We start from the raw sequence: 17890 nt of genomic DNA, 5'->3' as shown, positions 1-17890 counted from the left end.
CCATAAGAGGTAATAGAAATGCCAAGCACCAATGCTAGTGCCCACCAAAACAATATGCAAATTGACTCTATGACTTTTTCCCCAGCTGGATGCTCCAGGGGGAACTCACACGGGGGTTTTCAAGCTGTAGTGGTCAGACCTGAGAAGGGAAATAGTTGATAGTGAGTGGATTACTAAAAACAAAAAAAGTGGGGGCTACACCATGGCATCATCATAAGAGTATGTCTGGGTTTTGTGACAAGAAACTGGTGAAGCCCAAGTAGCAACAATAACAATGACTGGGATGTATATAACACTTCAAAGTTTGCAATAAAAAAACCCTTTACAAATATTAACTCATTTTATCCTCAACAACTTCGGGAGGCTGATGATTATTACTTATCCCCATTAGAAAACTGAGGCCAATGGAAGTGAAATGACTTGCCCAGAGTCACATAGCTTAATAAATATCTGTGGTGGGATGTGAAACCTTCTTGACTCCCCATCCAGCTCTCTATTCTCCTGAGCCACTCAACTGCCCAATACTGACTGGCAGCTCTAGTGGAGAGGCTCTGGCCTAGGCCAGCCACTAGAGCTGGAAGGTCAAAGACTCCTTTCCCTTGCTAGAAGGAATGGAGAATTCCAGCCTATAGATCCTGAACACAAGGGAAAGGGAAGGCAGAAGAGGCTGCCACACCAGAGGTAAAAAGCATCACTTATTAAACACCCAATGAGATAAATATAGGTCAAGGGCACAAAAGGTTCAAACAGGGCTTGGGATTGGGGGAGAAGATGGGGCTAGAGAGAAGGAGGAAGCAAGAAGGTACTGGCACTTACTGAGGGACTAACAGAACTGTGATTTCCATGGTGGTTTCAGGACTTCAGAGGGAGGGTACCAGCATATCTGAGCATGCAGGGCAGTGGTAGTGGTGGCAGCAGCTGGGTAGGTGAATGTAGCACATGGGATAGCAGGAGTCAGCTCCATAGTGTACAGTAGGTAAGGGGCCCAGGCCTTAGCAGCTCCTGTCAAGTCATAGGGATGGTGTGTGATAAAGCATGTGCCCAGGGAGGGGTGAATCCTGTTGGGATTTGGGGTTGCCATCAATTTGCTCTCTGCCAGTTTCATGTTGGCCTTGGCAAATTCCAACCTTAAAGTATGTGTATGCTTGAGGTCAAAAAGAATAGCGTTCAATGCATTTTTGGCTGCTTCTGTCCCAACGTGGCCGTCAAAAGTCACAAAACCTAGAGGCTGTTTAGATGTGAGTTTGATCAGTGACCTTTCATACCCCTTAAATGATCAGAAGAGAAGACAGAGTTCGCTTGATTTGATGTCTACAAAGAGGTCATTGACAGTCTCTGGACCTCCTCTTCCAAGCTGCCACCGATGCCAGTGCAGGGCACAACCTTATCAAAAAGATGAAGGTTGGAGAGCACAGGAGTTCAAGGTGTGTACAGAAAACAAGGAAATTGTCTGGTTAGACGTGGGTAGCATGTGAAGGGAGCATTAGATAATTTGACTTGAGATTGGAAGGATAATCATTCAGTGGACATTTATATTAAGGGCTTCCTCTGTAGCAGGAATGGTGGATACAAAGGATGACAAAGAAGGATTCCTAAGGACCCCAAGGATCTCACTTTTCCTATACTGGAAGTATGGTGGGAGACTGGGAATGACCTCCTGGCTGAGGTGGGATTTGAGCTGAGTCTTTAAGGAAGTCAGGGGCAGAGGTGAGAAGGGAGCAGGTATGGGGAGCAGACTGCCAGTACTGAGACCCAGCTATAGCATGGAAGGGAATAAAGTATAAGAAAATAGGAAAAGTAGGAAACAGTCAACTTGGGAAGGGCTTTGGTTGCTAAAGAGAAGTCTTTATTTTGGATTTTGATGGTCTGTGCCAGATTGTGGAGGGCCTTGAATGCTAGGCTAGGTAGGTCAAGGAATTTGAGTTTGGTCACAAAGGCACCAGGGAGCCATTGCAGAATTTCCTTTGGGATTGATGTGACTATTTCCATGCACAAGGAAGACAAGTTAGCTTGTATTACAAAAGAATGGCTGAGGAAAAGGGAGAAAGTTGTCAGGATAATCTGTTAGGAGCCTTTGCTAATAAGTGGTAATGAAGGCCTTTGCTAGGAAGTTGGCAATGGGAAAAGATAAAGGGGAGAACAGATAGGTATGAGATCTTGTGACATGATTTGGTGATTGATTGGATTTGGGGAGTGACAGGAAGGGTTAGAAATAAGGGTATGAACATCAGAAACTGTCTAGGTGGTGCAGTGGGTAGAATGTTAGACCCAGAGGCAGGAAGACCTGAGTTCAAATCAGGTCTTAGACACTTACCTGGGTTGTCCTGGGCAAGTGGCTTAACCTCTGTCTGCTTCAGTTTCCCTGTCTATAAAACAGGGAAAATAATCCTGCCCATCTCTCAGGGTTGTTGTGAAGATAAAATGAGTTAATATTTGTAAAGTGCTTTGCAAACTTTGAAGCCTTATGTAAATGCGAATTATGAGGATGATGCTGATTGACTTAGAAGGAACACACTGAAAGGAAAACTCTTGCATACAGAATTAAGGTCATAACTTTTAAGATCATGCTTTAAATTTTTAAAGGTGTTTTATTGAGATGGATCCAACCACAATTCCAGAGGACTCGTGATGAAACATGCTATCCACCTCCACATAAAGAGGGGGTGTTTTGTTGAGTTTTTTTTTTTTTTGAACTTGGCTAATGTGGGAATTTGTTTTACTTGACTGTTTTGACTTGACTATACATATTGGTAATATGTTTCATTTATTTATTTGCTTTCTCAATGGGTAGGAGAGGTGGATGTGGGAAGGAAATTGAAACTGAAAAAAATGAAATTCATTTAGAAAAAAATGTTTTGGTGCTTTTGTTTTCTCTTTTCTAATGTCTCTGTCATTTTCCCAGTGATGTTTTTTTGCCCAATAGAACCTTCCCTTGTACAAACAAGTATAGCAGAGTAAAGTAAAATAAGCAGCTGACTCTCTGGCCAGGTGTGCGTAGTATAGTGCCTGGCAAAGAGTAGGCGTTTAATGAATGTTTATGGGTCAGTGAGTTTCTATTGATTGATGATGCTTAAAGGTAGAGTTGTCCTGATCTCTTTTCGGCTCCATTGACTTTGAAAGACATAAAGAAGCAAAGATTCGTTTTGAAAGATGATTGAAATACCAGCAGAGTGATTAAAAAAAGTGCTTGGGAACGCCAAAATAGAAGCTACATTAGCTTTAGCTGACAACAGCAATGAAAGGAGATGATGTAGGAAAAGTGCTTTGCAAACCTTAAAAAAACACTAAAAATTAAAGTCAGTCATTATTCTTATCTAGCTGGGTGGTGGAGTGGATAGAGCACTAGTGCAGGAGTCAGGAGGACCTGAGTTCAAATCTCACCTCAGACACTTGACACTCACCAGCAGTGTGACCTTGGACAAGTCACTTAATTCCAGTCTCACCCTGGGTCATCTCCAGTCATCCTGAGGAATATCAGGTCACTAGATTCAGATGACTCTGGAGGAGAAGTGAGGCTGGTGACCTGCACAGCCCTCCCTCACTCAAAACAAAGTCAAGTGCAAGTCATGTCATTATTTCTTTGATGGCATGGTCTTCTTCAGCAACAAAGGACAAACACACACACAAATAATGGATCCAGCTATAAGGTCAAGGACAGAACCTTCCAGACAGTGAAATGATAATAGATTACAGGATGGGGAGGGGAATAATACAAAAAGAGAAGGAATGGAATTCTGGAACCCATAATCTTGAGTCCTCTACTGCTTTATGGTTAGACTATTAAGGGTGTAGGATGGTGTAATGGAAAGAAGGCTACTGTCAGTCAGGAGACACCTGGGTTTGAATCATTTACGAGCAAATCTTGAGCAAATCATTTAGCATTCTGGGCCTCAGTTTCCTTCTTGGTAAAATGAGGGGGCTGAATTTCTCTAAGGTCCTTTCTGGTTCTAGATGCTGTGAACCATATGAAACTGCATTTTAAGTAACTATAAAATTGTTGCTAATGGTGGTGAGCTGATCAGTATTAGTATAATATGAGAAAACTGGTTAGCAGAGTGGATAGAGTGCTGGACTTGGAGTTAGAAAGACCTGAGTTTGAATCCTGCTTCTGACACTATGTGACCTTGGGAAAGGGACACCACCTCCTCTCAGTGTCAGTTTCCCCATCTGTGAAATGGGGTTAATAATTGCATCTACCTCACAGGGTTGTTGAGGAGATCAAATGAGTTAGTATATTTAAAGTGCTTTGCAAACCTTAAAGTGCTGTGTAAATGTTAGCTTCTTCTCCATCTTCTTCTTCTCCTCCTCCTCCTCTTTCTTCTCCTTCTCCTTCTTCTTCTTCCTCTTCCTCCTCCTCCTCCAAAGGGAATCAATGAAAAGATTTAAGAATAAGCTTAACACTTTTCAGTTAACTTTCCAAATTAACATTTTCCAAAGGTGGACTAGATTGCCAGTAGTGGTTTGCACTTTGCTGTAGATCTTCAAACAAAAGCTGGAAAGGTGACCCCTTGGCTACGCCATTGTAGAGGGTACTCTTGTCCAGGTTTGGGTTGTAATAGATAACCCTGGATTCCCTTTCTAACTCTAACATTCTTTGATTCTTCCAAAACTAACCCTGTTTCTCAAAAGACTGAGCCAAAGCTAGGTTGAAGGAGAGAGCAGAGCTTTTCAGCAACTGAGTGTTTTCATTACACTTAACAACCTCATGCCTTCTCATTCATGTCTTTTCTCCCTGCTTTAAAGAAATGAACTTCTGGTACATCTGAAGACCTACAATTTATATTACGAGGGTCAGAACTTGCAGCTACGGCACCGAGAGGTAAGAAATCCTAAGAGGGTAAGTGACACATGACCTTCCTTACTTTGGTAGGAATCACAGTCCCTGGCAAACAATACCTTACAAACAGTAGGTTCCTAATGAATGATAATTGGGATGAATTGAACTTTTTTTTATATTAATTTTATTTATTTATTTATTTCTACAATTTCTAATTTATTTCTACAATCACTACCATATTACTTATATTTTTTCCCCTACCTTCCCTCTCCCTCCCTGAGACAGCATACAGTTTTATATAGGATCTACACATACATTCCATTAAATACATTAAATAGTCATGCTGTGTAAAAGAATTAAAATGAATGGGAGAAATTATGTAACAAACCAAAGCATAATACACACACACAAAAAATGATCTGCTGTGTTCTGCGATTGACTTCCGTAGATCTTTCTCTGGATGTGGAAGGCATTTTGCCTTAGAAGACCACTGGGAATTTTTTTTAAGTCCTTGCATTGCTACGAAGTTCCAAGTCTACCAGAAAAAACTCTCGCACACTGTGGTCATTGCTGTGCACAGAGTTCTCCTGGTTCTGCTCCTTTTGCTCAGCATCAGATCATATAAGGCTTTCCAGGCCTCTCTGAAGTCTTCTTGTTCATCATTTCTTATGGCACAATAATATTCCATTACATTCATATACCATAGTTTATTCAGCCATTCCCCAATTGATGGGCATTCCCTTGATTTCCAGTTTTTGGCCACCACAAAGAGTGCTGCTATAAATATTTTTGTACATGTGGGACCCTTTTCCATTTTTATGATCTCTTAGGGATACAAGTGGGATAGAAGTGATACTGCTGGGTCAAAGGGTATGCACATTTTTGTAGCCCTTTGGGCATAGTTCCAAATTGCTCTCCAGAATGGTCGGATCAGCTCACAGGTCCACCAACGGTGTATTAGTGTTCCAACTCTCCGATCAAAAGTGATTTAGAGCATTTTTTCATATGATTATAGATAGCTTTAATTTCTTCCTCTGAAAATTGCCTATTCATATCCTTTGACCATTTATCAATTGGGGAATGACTTGTATTTTTGTACATTTGACTCAGTTCTCTATATATTCTAGAAATGAGGCCTTTATCTCCAGCATTAGCTGTAAAAATTCGTTCCCAATTTTCTACATCCCTCTGAAATTTGGTTGTTTTGGATTTGGTTGTGCAAAAATTTTTCAGTTTAATGTAATCAAAATTATCCATCTTGTACTTCATAATGCTTTTTATCTCTTTTTTAGTAAAAAATTCTTCCCTTCTCCATAAATCTGATAAATACACTATTCCTTGCTCCACCAATTTGTCCATCGTATCAATCTTTATACCTAGATCATGTACCCATTTAGATTTTATTCTTGTGTATGGTGGGCATGGGTGAATTGAACTTTTTTTGAAGGACCAGGTGTTGCCTGGCTCCAGCCTGAGATGGCAGCGCTTAGATCCAAAGGGATTAAATGATAGACAATGGAATGTAATGTCGAGAGTGCTACATTTAGAGTCCAAGGCCTTATGTTCAACTACTAGCTCTTCTACTGAGTGAGTACCTATGTGACTGTGGGCAAATCTCTCTTTGAGACTCAGTTTCTTCATGAGTAAAATGTAGTGGTGGGATTAGATGATGTAATGTTCCTTCCAGCTTTATGTCTTATGACTCTCCCCAAATAGATGATAAGAGTAACTACATCAATTTAATTACCCTTTCATTGAATGAATGAATGAATGAAGATTTTATTAAGCACTTTCTCTGTGTAAGGCATTGGGGATACAGTCAGACAATCCCCACTTTCAAGGACTGACATTCCAATGGAGGAGACAATAGATATGGAAGGTGTTAGTTACAAGTCAGATGGGAAGATCCCCTGGTCCTTAGGGGTACATAGGCTCAACAGATAGTAATGCCTCTTTTTTCATGTCATTTCCACTGATAAAATCATATCAGAGTATCTGATGTTGGATCATTTGATAGTACCAAGGAATTTTGTGGCAAGAACTGCCTTTTCTGGGCCTCTGATAGCGGTGACTGTATTTATCCTGGCATGTTAACAGTGAATCCCAGTGGTCTATTTGAAGGAAACCATGGGCTTATTTTGTTATGAAAAAGTTGAGGGTTCAAGTCTTGAGCTAAGAGATTGGAGATGAGAGAGAAGAGCATTCTAGGTTTGGGGACAGTAGAGAATGGAGTGTTATGTGTGAGGAACATGAAGGCTGCTATAGCTGGACTGTAGAGTATATGGGGAGTGGGAATAAGGTATAAAGAGACTGAAAAGATAGGAAGGAGTCAAGTTATGAAGAGCTTTCAGTGTCAAACATAGGACTTTATAATGGATCCTGGAGGTAATAAGGAGCCATTGGATTTCACTGAGCAATGGAGTGATGTGCACTTTAGAAAAATCACTTTGGCGGCCAAGTGGAGGATGGATTGGGATTCCACTCAGAAGACTGTCGAAGTAATCCAGACATGAGGTGATAAAAGCCTGTATCAGGGTGAAAGCTGTGTGAGTAGACAGAAGAAGGAGAAGTATATGACAAGTATTGGGAAGGTAGAGATGTCAGAATCTGACCACAGCTTGAGGAGTTGAGCATGGCACTGAGGTGGCAGGCTGAGGATTGTGGTGCCCTTGACACTAACAGGGATGTTTGGAAGGGGAGAAGGTTTTGATGAGTTCAGTTTTGAACATGTTGAGTTTGAGATGACTATGTGATAATCGATTTGAAGTGTCTAAAAAGCAGTCAGTGATATGTGACTGTAGCTCAGGAGTGAGGTTAGGGCTGGATATATAGAGATCTGGAAATCATTTATATAGAGATGATTAAACCCATGGAAACTGTTAAGATCATCATGAACAAACAGTTCCTTTCCCCAAGATGTTTATATTCTGCTAGGAATATCTGTTCTTTCATTATTTACCATTTGCTGTGCCACCTTGGACAAGTCACTCTTTTTGGGCCCTAGCTTCCTATTCTTTAAAATGAAAATTAGAAGACTTAGATCACCTACTTCTCAGAGTAGTGAGGAAAGCCTTTTTGTAAACTTTAAATTGCTAGAGAAATGTGAGCTATCATGGTCCTTATAACATACAAATGGCATGTCATTTCTCTGCTGTGTAAGTGATATTCAGGTGAGTCTGAAGCCTGTTTCTCTGTTATCAGTCTGAAAAGACATGATGAAAAATACTTGCTAGGCTTGGTTTCTATTCAGTTTTATGTATTACATTTGTGTTTTGTAATAGGCTGTTCTCCCATATTCAAGCCAGGAGTGCTGTCTAGGGTTCTAGAGTCTTAAGTATGGGAATGAGTTCTCACTCATGTCACTGATGAGTCATGATGTTTAGAAAATCCCTTAGCCTCTTCTGGTAATGGCTCTCCAGACTTCTTCTCCCCTGAAAAAACCCCTTGCTTAGGACAGATCTTATCAGGCCTCAACCTGGTAAACTCTGACTCCCAATCAAAACTTACCCATCCAGTATCCTCCCCTCTAAGGGCCCTATGTACTGTGAGCTGTCAAGCTTAAAAAGCAGTCTGATTAATTAATTCATAAGTAGGTATTAATGATTGATGGGAGCAAGGAATATTACCTTTTTCAAGATCTCTGAATTAGCATGAGCTAATCCTTTAATGTAAAGAAATGAATTTCTAATGAAAAAATTTCAGACACCATGACAGCCTTTGAAAGATAATTTTGGGAATGGGGGGGCACCTTCCCTGTGTCCCTGTATGAACCCATTCTGTTGACCACAGATTCCTAGGCCAATCCTGGACACTCTATAAATATAATTTTGACTTCTGCTCCTGCATTGGCTTATCTTCCATTAAAATCCTACTTCAGCGCCTCATAATGGTGTGGAGGTGACCCTGGGTTCTTGGAGGCCATGCCAGGTGAATGTCAGTTTTTGGCAGCTGCTACCAAGCTGGAAAGGCTTTGAGGACAGGTCTGGGAATAGACCGCCTGCCTGTCATCTGAGGACCGGGCAGGATAAATGCACCAGTTTAGCTGCTGGGTGATGAATCATTTGGCCACAGAAGCTCTTTTTAAACTCATCTGTTAAATCATTGAAGACTTATGAGCTGTATTAGGGAAAGGAAGACTTAGTGTAATGAGGTCCCAGATCTTTGAAGCATTGAGGCTTGTAAGATCTGTAGCTGGAAGGGACTTCAGAGCCTGTCTAATTCAATCCCTTCAGGGGATAGTGAGAGAAGCAGCTCAGTGGGTACAGTATGGGACTTGGAATTAGAAAGACTTGAGTTCAAATCTAGTCTCAGACACTTGCTAGCTGTGCAACCCTGGGCAAATCGTTTAACCTCTGTCTGCCTCAGTTTCCCTATCTATAAAATGGGGATAATAATAGTGCCTGCTTTCCAGGGTGCTTGTGAGGATCAAATAAGAAAATATTTGTAAAGTACTTTGCAGACCTTGAAAGCACTATTATTATTATACCAACAACAATAATAAAACAACTGACATTTATGTAGCACTATAGAGAACATTGTACATAGATTTAGGCACTTGGACCTTACGACAATCCTGTGAAATCACAGGTTTGGGTGAAGCAAAAACAACCCCATGGGGTGGGTATGGTAGTGTAAGTGTTATCTTCACGTTACAGACAAGGAAATTGAGATTCAGAGACATTAAGCGACTGCTTATGTCACATGGCTCGTAAATTTCAAAAGTGGGATCTGAACCCAGGTAGACACTACAGGTACTAACCACTCCATTTTACAGATGAGGAAATAGGTCTAGAGAGGGGAAGTAATTTAGTTAAGGTCACACTAATAGGAAATAGCAGCTGTAATATTTGAACCCACGTCCTGTAATAAATCCACAGCTTTTTCCACTGTGTATAGACCAATAGGCAAGAGGACATTTGCAGAAATACTGTACCTGTAACACAAGGTAGGCTGTGATAGGAGCCATCGCACTGATACCCATGAAGTAGATTGGGAGTTCATTTAAGGAAGAGATTACTTCTGGCTCAGGAAAGGGCAGGAAAAGGTAACCTAGACGAGGCAGGATTTGAGCTGTGACAGTTGGGATCCCTGTTTAATATTTAGCTGTAGCCAGTGAGGAGATATACACACACACACATGTATGTGTGTATATATACATACATAAACATATGTGTACATATACACATATGCATATAAATGATATAGATATAATGTACATGCGTATATGTATGTACACACACATATATACACATACACACATATACTACACATACAGTAGTTGATTGAATATTTAGGGTCTTTTTTTTTTCAAAAGAGAAGATTTCCCACTTGTGTGTTTTTACTTAAGAGGTTCTGCCTTTCTTAAAGACATTCATACACAGAAGTTAATGATGTTTCTGAATTTCCCAAAGCATTATTGACTTTCATAGTGGGGACCTTGGCTGCCACCTTTAATCAATCAAACCTAGGGTTTTACTTAAATTAACAAAGTGCCATCATTCAAATATGTAACCAGAGGCTAGATTCATGAACTGGCTAATTGTTCTTCCCTCCCATGGCTGTAATAGACTCATCTCCTATATGCTTCCAGTTCTGCTGTGGCCCTTCTACTCTGGCCCTGGGGCTCACAAGACACATCCCTGCTCTCTTCAGTGAGGATGGAGTCTGGCTTCCATAGAGGTCGGATGAGGCTTTAGGGCACAGACCATTTGGTTAAGAGAGTGAGGACACAGGGTCACCTCATCTAGACTTTGATGAGCTCATTGTTTTTCTGGGACAGGAAGAAGATGAATTCATTGTGGAGGGATTATTGAATATCTTCTGGGGCCTGCGCCGGCCTATCCGTTTGCAGATGCAAGATGACAATGAACGGATCAGGCCTCCTCCCTCCTCTTCCTCTTGGCACTCTGGCTGCAACCTGGGAGCTCATGGGTCAGTATTGTAGTAGCCCCTCTCAGGGGAGGAGTCCTATATGTGTATTCCTCTGTGTGTGTTTGTGTGTGTGCGTGTGTGTGCACACGAGCACATGCCAAAGGCTTGAGTAGGGGAAGAAAGGGTATCAAATGGCTCTCCTTAACCCCAAACTCATGCATTTTTCTCTCTTCTCCCTGCCTATTCCTGGCATGGGGTAATGCATAGAAAGTTAGACTTGGGGTCATGAAGTCCAGTGACCCTCCCTGTCCCTTATCTGTTCTCTCTTTTGTAGTGGATAGAAAGTTAGACTTGGAGTCAGGAAGTCCTGGATTCAAATCCCACCTCATATATTTATTCATTGGGTGACCTTGAACAAGTCCTAAACTCTGTGGCCTCGGTTTCCTTTTATGTAAAATAAGGTTAAACTTGAGGACTTCTGTGTTCCCTTTCAAATATAAATCTGCGATCCTTTCTCTTTTGGGCTTTGTTGGGAGAAAGTAAGAAAGGAGAGAAGAAAGAGAAGTCATCGTGGGAGTTGGAACACATAACTACCACTCCTAAGAATCACAGGCACTAACCTTGGTATGTCCCAGTCTGTTCTGTGGCCTGTCTACATGGCTCACATGTGGAAGGACTTACGTCCTTCCTTACCAGAGAAGGCTCTGATAGTGGCCCAGCCTAGGCCTGTGTAGGCTGTGCTTCTGTCCTTGATAATACATCTCCACAGAGCAACATCCTTCAGCCCCTCAGCCACTATAGTGTCTGCTCTTTGCCCTCTATCTCTTCTGAGATGGAAATGAGGTCAGGAAATTTCCCATATGGGAGATGGGCTTCAGAAGACTTTTATGGAATGCTCAGGAATTCATAGTTTCAGTCTTAATTTCCCCTTTTAAAAATTTCATCTCCTAGACTATGTGAAATATGTGATTTTTGATCACGCTTCAAATATTCCCAAAAGATATTTTTTTTCCTGCCTGACTTATTTTTTTTTAGCTTCCTTGATGATTTTGAGTGGGTTGCTCTGTGTTCTCTCCCATTTCTGCCCTCCCCTTGGCTTTGGACAGAGATGATGCAGTACTTTACCAAGTCATAGTCCACCAAGAGACTATCTGGTACCCAGCTTTCTTTTCTTCCAGCCCTGTGGGTGGACTTTGTCTCAGAGAAGACAGAGAAACATGAGGCATGACTGTACCTACCAGGTACTCATCCATACTGTTTTTCCACAAGGTCTGCTTTTTGCCAGGTGGGCTTTTTTTTTTTTTTTTTTTAAGATTCTAAAAAGCAGTTCCCAAGTTCTTCATCGTGCAGGATGTCACCCTGGTCAACAAAGGAGCTCTGTTAGCATTTTCCCAAATAAACAACACAACCCAAATGTGCTCAGAGTCTCCACCACAGGCAACAAATTGGCTTTGTTCTCAGGCCCGGAGTTTGATGAAACAGGCAATTGTATCTCTGCAGATGTGGCGTGTGGGACCCCTTTTCTTTTCTGTAGGTGGCCTTCATTCTCAGGTGTTGGGAGCTGGGCCAGCGCAATAGGAAGGTTCCCTCCTCTCCCTGCCACATGCTAGTACCATTCTGAGAGCCTGCTTTGTCACCACCGAAAGAACCAAGGAAACCAAACCTCAGCTGCCTTGCTGCGGGCTGAACCAGCCTCTCTGTTCCATTCAGCAAGCATTTATTAAGCACTGACTGTATGCCAGACCCCTGGGGAAATAAAGACAAAAATCAAATAACTCCATCAAGGAGCTCACCTTCTCTCTGTTTTCTCTCTCTTAGGTCTGTTATGAAGCCTGTTGCCATCCCAGATATTCAAATAACAGACACAGACTCAGCCCCTGGAAGTGACAGAAGGCTTAGCCCAACAGGTGAAATGTTGATTGAGGAAAGGAGGAGGGAGGGTCATGGGGACAGGCCCATTAAGAGATGGAATACTAGTTCTCAAGGCCAGTGTGTTTTCCTGATTTTTTTTCTCAGAGTTTGACTTAGTTTGAGAAATGAGTAATTTCAGGCTTGGGGAAGACTGGAGGGGCCAGCCTATATAATCTTACCCATAAAGGGGCAGGATTATATGGGGAGCCAGAATGTCTAGGAAGGTTCTAATTCCCATCCTTGCTCTCTTTCGTAACTCCAAGAAATGAAGCAGTGGCCCTTTTTTTTTTTTTTTAAGGGAGAAAGAATAGACTTACTTTATTCAGGAGGTCAGCTTGAATCCTTGAGTGATGTTAATAATAGCTGACATATGTAATAACAGCCAACATTTATATAGTGCATACTATGTGGCAGGCATTGGACTGAGTACTTTATAATTATCATCTCATTTGATCCTAACGATGACCCTGGGAGGGAGGTGCTGTTACTATATAAATGTGGGAAAATGAGGTAAACAAAGCTTGAGTGGCTTCCTGGAGGTTGCATCGCTCTTAAGTATCTGAGGTCAGACTTGAACGCAGGTCTTCCTGGCTCCAGGCCCGGATACATTATCTCATTTAATCATAGAATAGTGGTTTTATTGCTAGAGAGGACTTGAGAAGTCATCCAGTCTGGTTTTTATTTTATTGTTGGATTTTCCAGTCATATAGTAAGTAAAAGTTGAATTGAGATTCAAATCCAAGGCTCCCAACTCCAAATCCATTGTTCTTTTGTCTACACCAAAGCTGTCTCTCCAATCCCCATAACAATCTAATGAGGGGGGTTGTTTTAGTTGTGTCCAACTCTTTGTGACCCCATTGGGGATTTTCTTGGCAAAGATCCAGGAGTCATTTGCCATTTCCTTCTCCAGCTCATTTTATAGTTGAGGAAACTGAGGTAAACAGGGTTAAGTGACTTACCTGTCAGGGTCACATAGCTAAAAGTGTCTGAGGACAAATTTGAACTCAGGTCTCTGACTCCAGGCTCCTTGCTCTATCAACGTGGAAAACTGTGACTTGTAGAGGTTTGATAACTTCTCTATAGTTACACAACTAATAAGTAGCATAACTGGGATTTAAATTCAGGTCTCTCCTGCCTGGGGGTGTTGGGGTAAGCAGTAGTTATAAGAGACAACTTCACTTCCAAGGAGGACACAGGATCTGCTACATACCAACTCCTAAAGACAGTGCTTTCCTGGCAAGGAAGGGGCCCTGGATTTACTGTCCAAGGACCTGGGTTTGGATCCTGACTGTCACCTATTACCCTGATCTCCTCCTGTCCACTGTACCTGTCTTGGCTTTGGTTCCCTCATCTATAGAATGAGGGGATGTAGATTTGGATTTTCTCTTAGACCCCTTGTAGTTCTAAATCTGTGATCTTAAGATGAGCCTGTAAACCATGGCCTTTGAACTGTATGTGAGAAATGAGGTCTGCTGAGCCACACATATGAGCTTGTAGCAAGCATATCTTCTGCTTTTGGTCCAGGCTCCCAAAGGCTAATACAGTGTATGGGGAGTGTTCCCTGATGAGTGCAGATCAGATCAGTTTAGAGAAATTCACTAGGCTAGAAGAGGACCAGGGTTTCTAGTTCCCCTGAAGCCATGAGGGATGCTGATTAATCCTAGAGAATGAGTGAATGAGTGGGGCTTCCTTCTACTCCCTTCTGTGCTCTGCTCCCTCCTCACCTTCTCTTCCCCCTCCCCAAACCTCTTCCTCCATGCCAGACTATTAGGGATATCTTTGTTCCTAAATCTCCCTTGTCTGTAGTTAAAGAAATTGGTGAGTCATTTTGGCTATACTGAAGTGGTGGGGGCTTGGGATCACAGTTAATATGTTCTTTATCTTGGCATTTCTTTGACAATAAATTAAAAAATGATCTCTAGAGAAAGGTGTTACTTAAGTCAAAGGAATGACTCATTGCTTGTCTGCTTAATGAAGTCAGTTACTTGTAGCTGGAGTCCACCTAGGGTAAAGTTAAAATGTCACTGGTGAGTTGCTAAGAGTCTGAGCTAGGGAGTCAGCCCTGGCATCTGTCTCCTTCAGGTGATATCGAGGAAAACTGTCCTTTACATCATGCCACACATGGTCAACTTTGCCTCTTTGCAAGACTGGTCCCACATGGAACTCTTCCTGTGTACCCTGAAGCAGGATGAAGTGGTTCAGATCCCAACTGAGCCCCAATGCTTTGAGGCCAGTATCTTTACTCTCTTTTTCTGGGGGATCTTCTTGACTAGTCCATGGAAGCAGAGTCTTGGAAGCATAACTTCACAATTTTCTTCTACCTGCTTATTCTCCTGGATAATTAATAAATGTGATAACTAAGGAAAATATTACTTCCAGAGCCATTGGGAGCTGTAAACTCAGAAAAGTGACAAGAAATTTTCTTGAGGCAATTAGATAGCATTGTAGATAGAGTGCTGGACTTGGAGGCAGGGAGATCTGAGTTCCAATTCAGCCTCAGACACTTACCTTGGGCAAGTCGCTTAACCTTGCCTGCCTCAATTTCCTCTTCTGTAAAAATGAAGATAGTAATAATAACACCCACATCACAGATGTTAGGATCAAATGAGATAACAAATACAAACTCTAAACTCTCTAAACACTAGCTATTATTAATAGCAAGGAGAAGAAAAATAAGAAATAATCTTGGTTGATTGGGGGAAAAGAGAATATTAAAAGTTGAGTCCTATTGACTCCAAGTTACAGCTAAGTCAAATACATGAACTCCAGTGAAGTGACAGACTGGAAGAAATCCAAGCAGTCATCTAATCCTGACTTACTTATGGTCACCGAGATAGTAAGTGTTAGAGACAAGATTTGAATGCAGGTATTGTTAGTCTAGTGGTCTTTCAAATACTTGATGCTGTCTCTAATACTGAAGGAAGTACATCTAAATTCAGAGATCTCTTCTTATTAGGTTGGTTGTAAGACATTTCACTTTAAAAGAGAGACTTTTGACATTTTTGGGATTCAGTTGTTTCTTTTGGTTTAGACCAGTGATTTCATCTATCAAGTTCTATAGTACTCAAAGAGAAAACACCTCTTGTAAAGCACCTTGACAATTATTTTTAAATTTATAATCTTAGACAGTTGGTTGGGGGTACTTTGAGATTACGTAATATAATTAAGGTCACAGCCATTTTCTGTCAAGCGGTAAGACTTGAACCCAGTCCTTCCTGGTTTAGGGACAACTTTTTATCTATTGTGTCATGCTACCTCTTAAGATAAATTTAAGGATAGAGACATTAAAGGAGAGAACTTTGTGGATGGGGAAGTCATTTTTACCTGGGCTGGTCATGAGGGCTTTGTGGAGGAGGTGGGCATTGAATTAGGCCTTGAAAGAAGGGTGCTTTAGCAGGTGGTGATGGGAGGGCATACACACAGAAGGGATGGGATGAATGAGTAAGGAAAAAGGATGTAAAAGGCATGTTGCAAATGAGATGGAGAGTTGCCTAATTTGACTGTGGAAGGAAATAGTGTGAGATGAGCCTGGAAAAGGAGATTAGAGCCAGACTATGGATGCCAGAAGCAGTTTATGCTCCTGAACTTCAGAGGACACTCATGTTTCAAGGTCAAGAGGGAGAGGTCCCAACCCAGGGGACAGAAGAAATGAACAGAGGTAGGAGGAGAGCTGTAGCAATGCAGAGTCACGGAGCTAGAAAATAATGCTTGTAGCTAGTATAGTGCTTTACCTGGATCCTTTCAACAACCCCATGAGGCAATTGCTATTATTATCCTCATTTTATAGATGAAGAAATTGAGGCAAACAGAAGTTGAGGTCACCAGATCTGAACTCAAGTTTTTCTGGCTCCAAGTTCGGTACTCTATCCACTGAACCACTAACTAGCTGCCTACATAAGAGCTGATGAGAAGGCAGGAGTGATCCCTTTCATAATTTCTTGAGATTTTTTTGACAGAAAGAGTGTAGTTTTTATTAGGATATATTTTTGTAGGCATGGCATTTTGAAAATGCAGCTAGTGGCCAGCCAAGGGCTGTGACTGGGTGAAGATGATGGCTAGACCCTTAAGTGGGGCTCATAATATATCGCTTCCCTCCCAGGAACCAGAGACCTGAAAACCCTACAAGAAGACACTCCTCAGCTGATGAGGACCCACAGTGATGTTGGGGTTCGGCGCCGTGGCAATGTGCGCACCTCTAGTGACCAGCGGCGCATCAAGCGGCACCGTTTCTCCATCAATGGCCACTACTACAACCATAAGGTAGGGTAGGAGGGTGGGCAGGGAGAAGGAAATCATGTCTTCTCTTAAGAAGGGTGGTAGTTATAGTCAGGGCTGTGGATGAATGGTCCACTTTAAAGGGAAAGGGGCATGGGGTCCACGGATAGCCCACCTCAGGGAGGTAACATATTAACTTCTTGAATTTTGAACTGGCAGATTGAATAGCAGCAGATGTAGCTACTGCTCAGATGCTTTCTACAAGGGCTTAGGAATGAAACTGGTCCAAGTATACCATTTAGACAGCCATGCTTGCAGAAGTCCCCATGGGCATATTTAGTAAGGTGTCCTCAAAAACCACCAATGCCTTGTAAAACACAGCTTTTACATACATTATCTCCTTGTACAAATCTCTCTACAAGATTGGCAGTTTTATGGAGAGCACATATGGCACTGGTTTGTGTGAAATAAAATGAAAAAGGCAAGGGAGGGCAAATGAGTCGGAATAAGAGTCACCCCCTGACAACCTGCCACTTCTGTTCTCTCTATTTGAATAAACATTGCTCAAGAAGCCACCAATATGATAAAGAGCCACAGAACGACGTGTTTTATAGCCAGAGGAGAAGGAGTGGTCACCAAATACCTAGTCACCAACAGAAAGGAGTATTACAGTTGGGGCGTCTTGGGCTCTCCAGAGCTCCTATAAAAAGCAAGCAAGCCTATAAAAAGCATAGGGAATCTGGATTCCTAGAACGAATAAGGCTTCTATAGTTACTCTGTTAACCAGCCCGTAGATTTCTCCCCCTATGATGCTACAACAGGAAGAAGCAGAAGTCTGCACAGCCATTTGCCTGTATCACAAACATTTAAATTTCCAAGTTGTTTTGTCTTTAACTCTGATGGTGTTTCTTAGGCTTGGCTTAGTTCCCTTGGTCCTGTGGGAGACCTGAGGAACTACCCAGAAAGCCCTGGTCAATAGAGCATAGCTCTCAGGCTTCTAGCCCTTCTGGTCATATTCCAGCTGTGGAATATGACCTTCCTTCTTTCCCTTCTTTCTCCTCCTTCCCCCATTACTGAACTCTAATGAGAACTGCAGTAGTGTGCTCTTCTGTTGGT

The 17890-nt window shown here is 41.9% G+C and overlaps 1 protein-coding gene and 1 pseudogene across 6 annotated transcripts in view; one reads left to right on the top strand and one right to left on the bottom strand.

Moving 5' to 3' along the window:
• The window catches only part of RASSF2 (Ras association domain family member 2), a 70435-nt gene that overhangs the window by 41218 nt on the left and 11327 nt on the right, over nt 1-17890 (top strand). For 3 of the 6 annotated variants that reach the window (XM_072635297.1, XM_072635298.1, XM_072635299.1), the window contains 4 exons: nt 4744-4819; nt 10557-10708; nt 12467-12555; nt 16659-16819. In XM_072635297.1, the coding sequence (XP_072491398.1) occupies nt 4744-4819; nt 10557-10708; nt 12467-12555; nt 16659-16819 (478 nt within the window). Of the gene's footprint in view, nt 1-4743; nt 4838-10556; nt 10709-12466; nt 12556-16658; nt 16820-17890 lie in introns of all 6 variants that reach the window. The other 3 variants (XM_072635294.1, XM_072635295.1, XM_072635296.1) reach the window with 1 other exon arrangement.
• Nucleotides 824-4707, bottom strand: LOC140529867 (RNA-binding protein with multiple splicing 2 pseudogene; annotated as a pseudogene).

The sequence above is a fragment of the Notamacropus eugenii genome, chromosome 1, assembly GCF_028372415.1.
Source record: "Notamacropus eugenii isolate mMacEug1 chromosome 1, mMacEug1.pri_v2, whole genome shotgun sequence".
Classification (NCBI taxonomy): domain Eukaryota; kingdom Metazoa; phylum Chordata; class Mammalia; order Diprotodontia; family Macropodidae; genus Notamacropus; species Notamacropus eugenii.
This window is presented reverse-complemented; position numbering and strand designations above follow the sequence as displayed.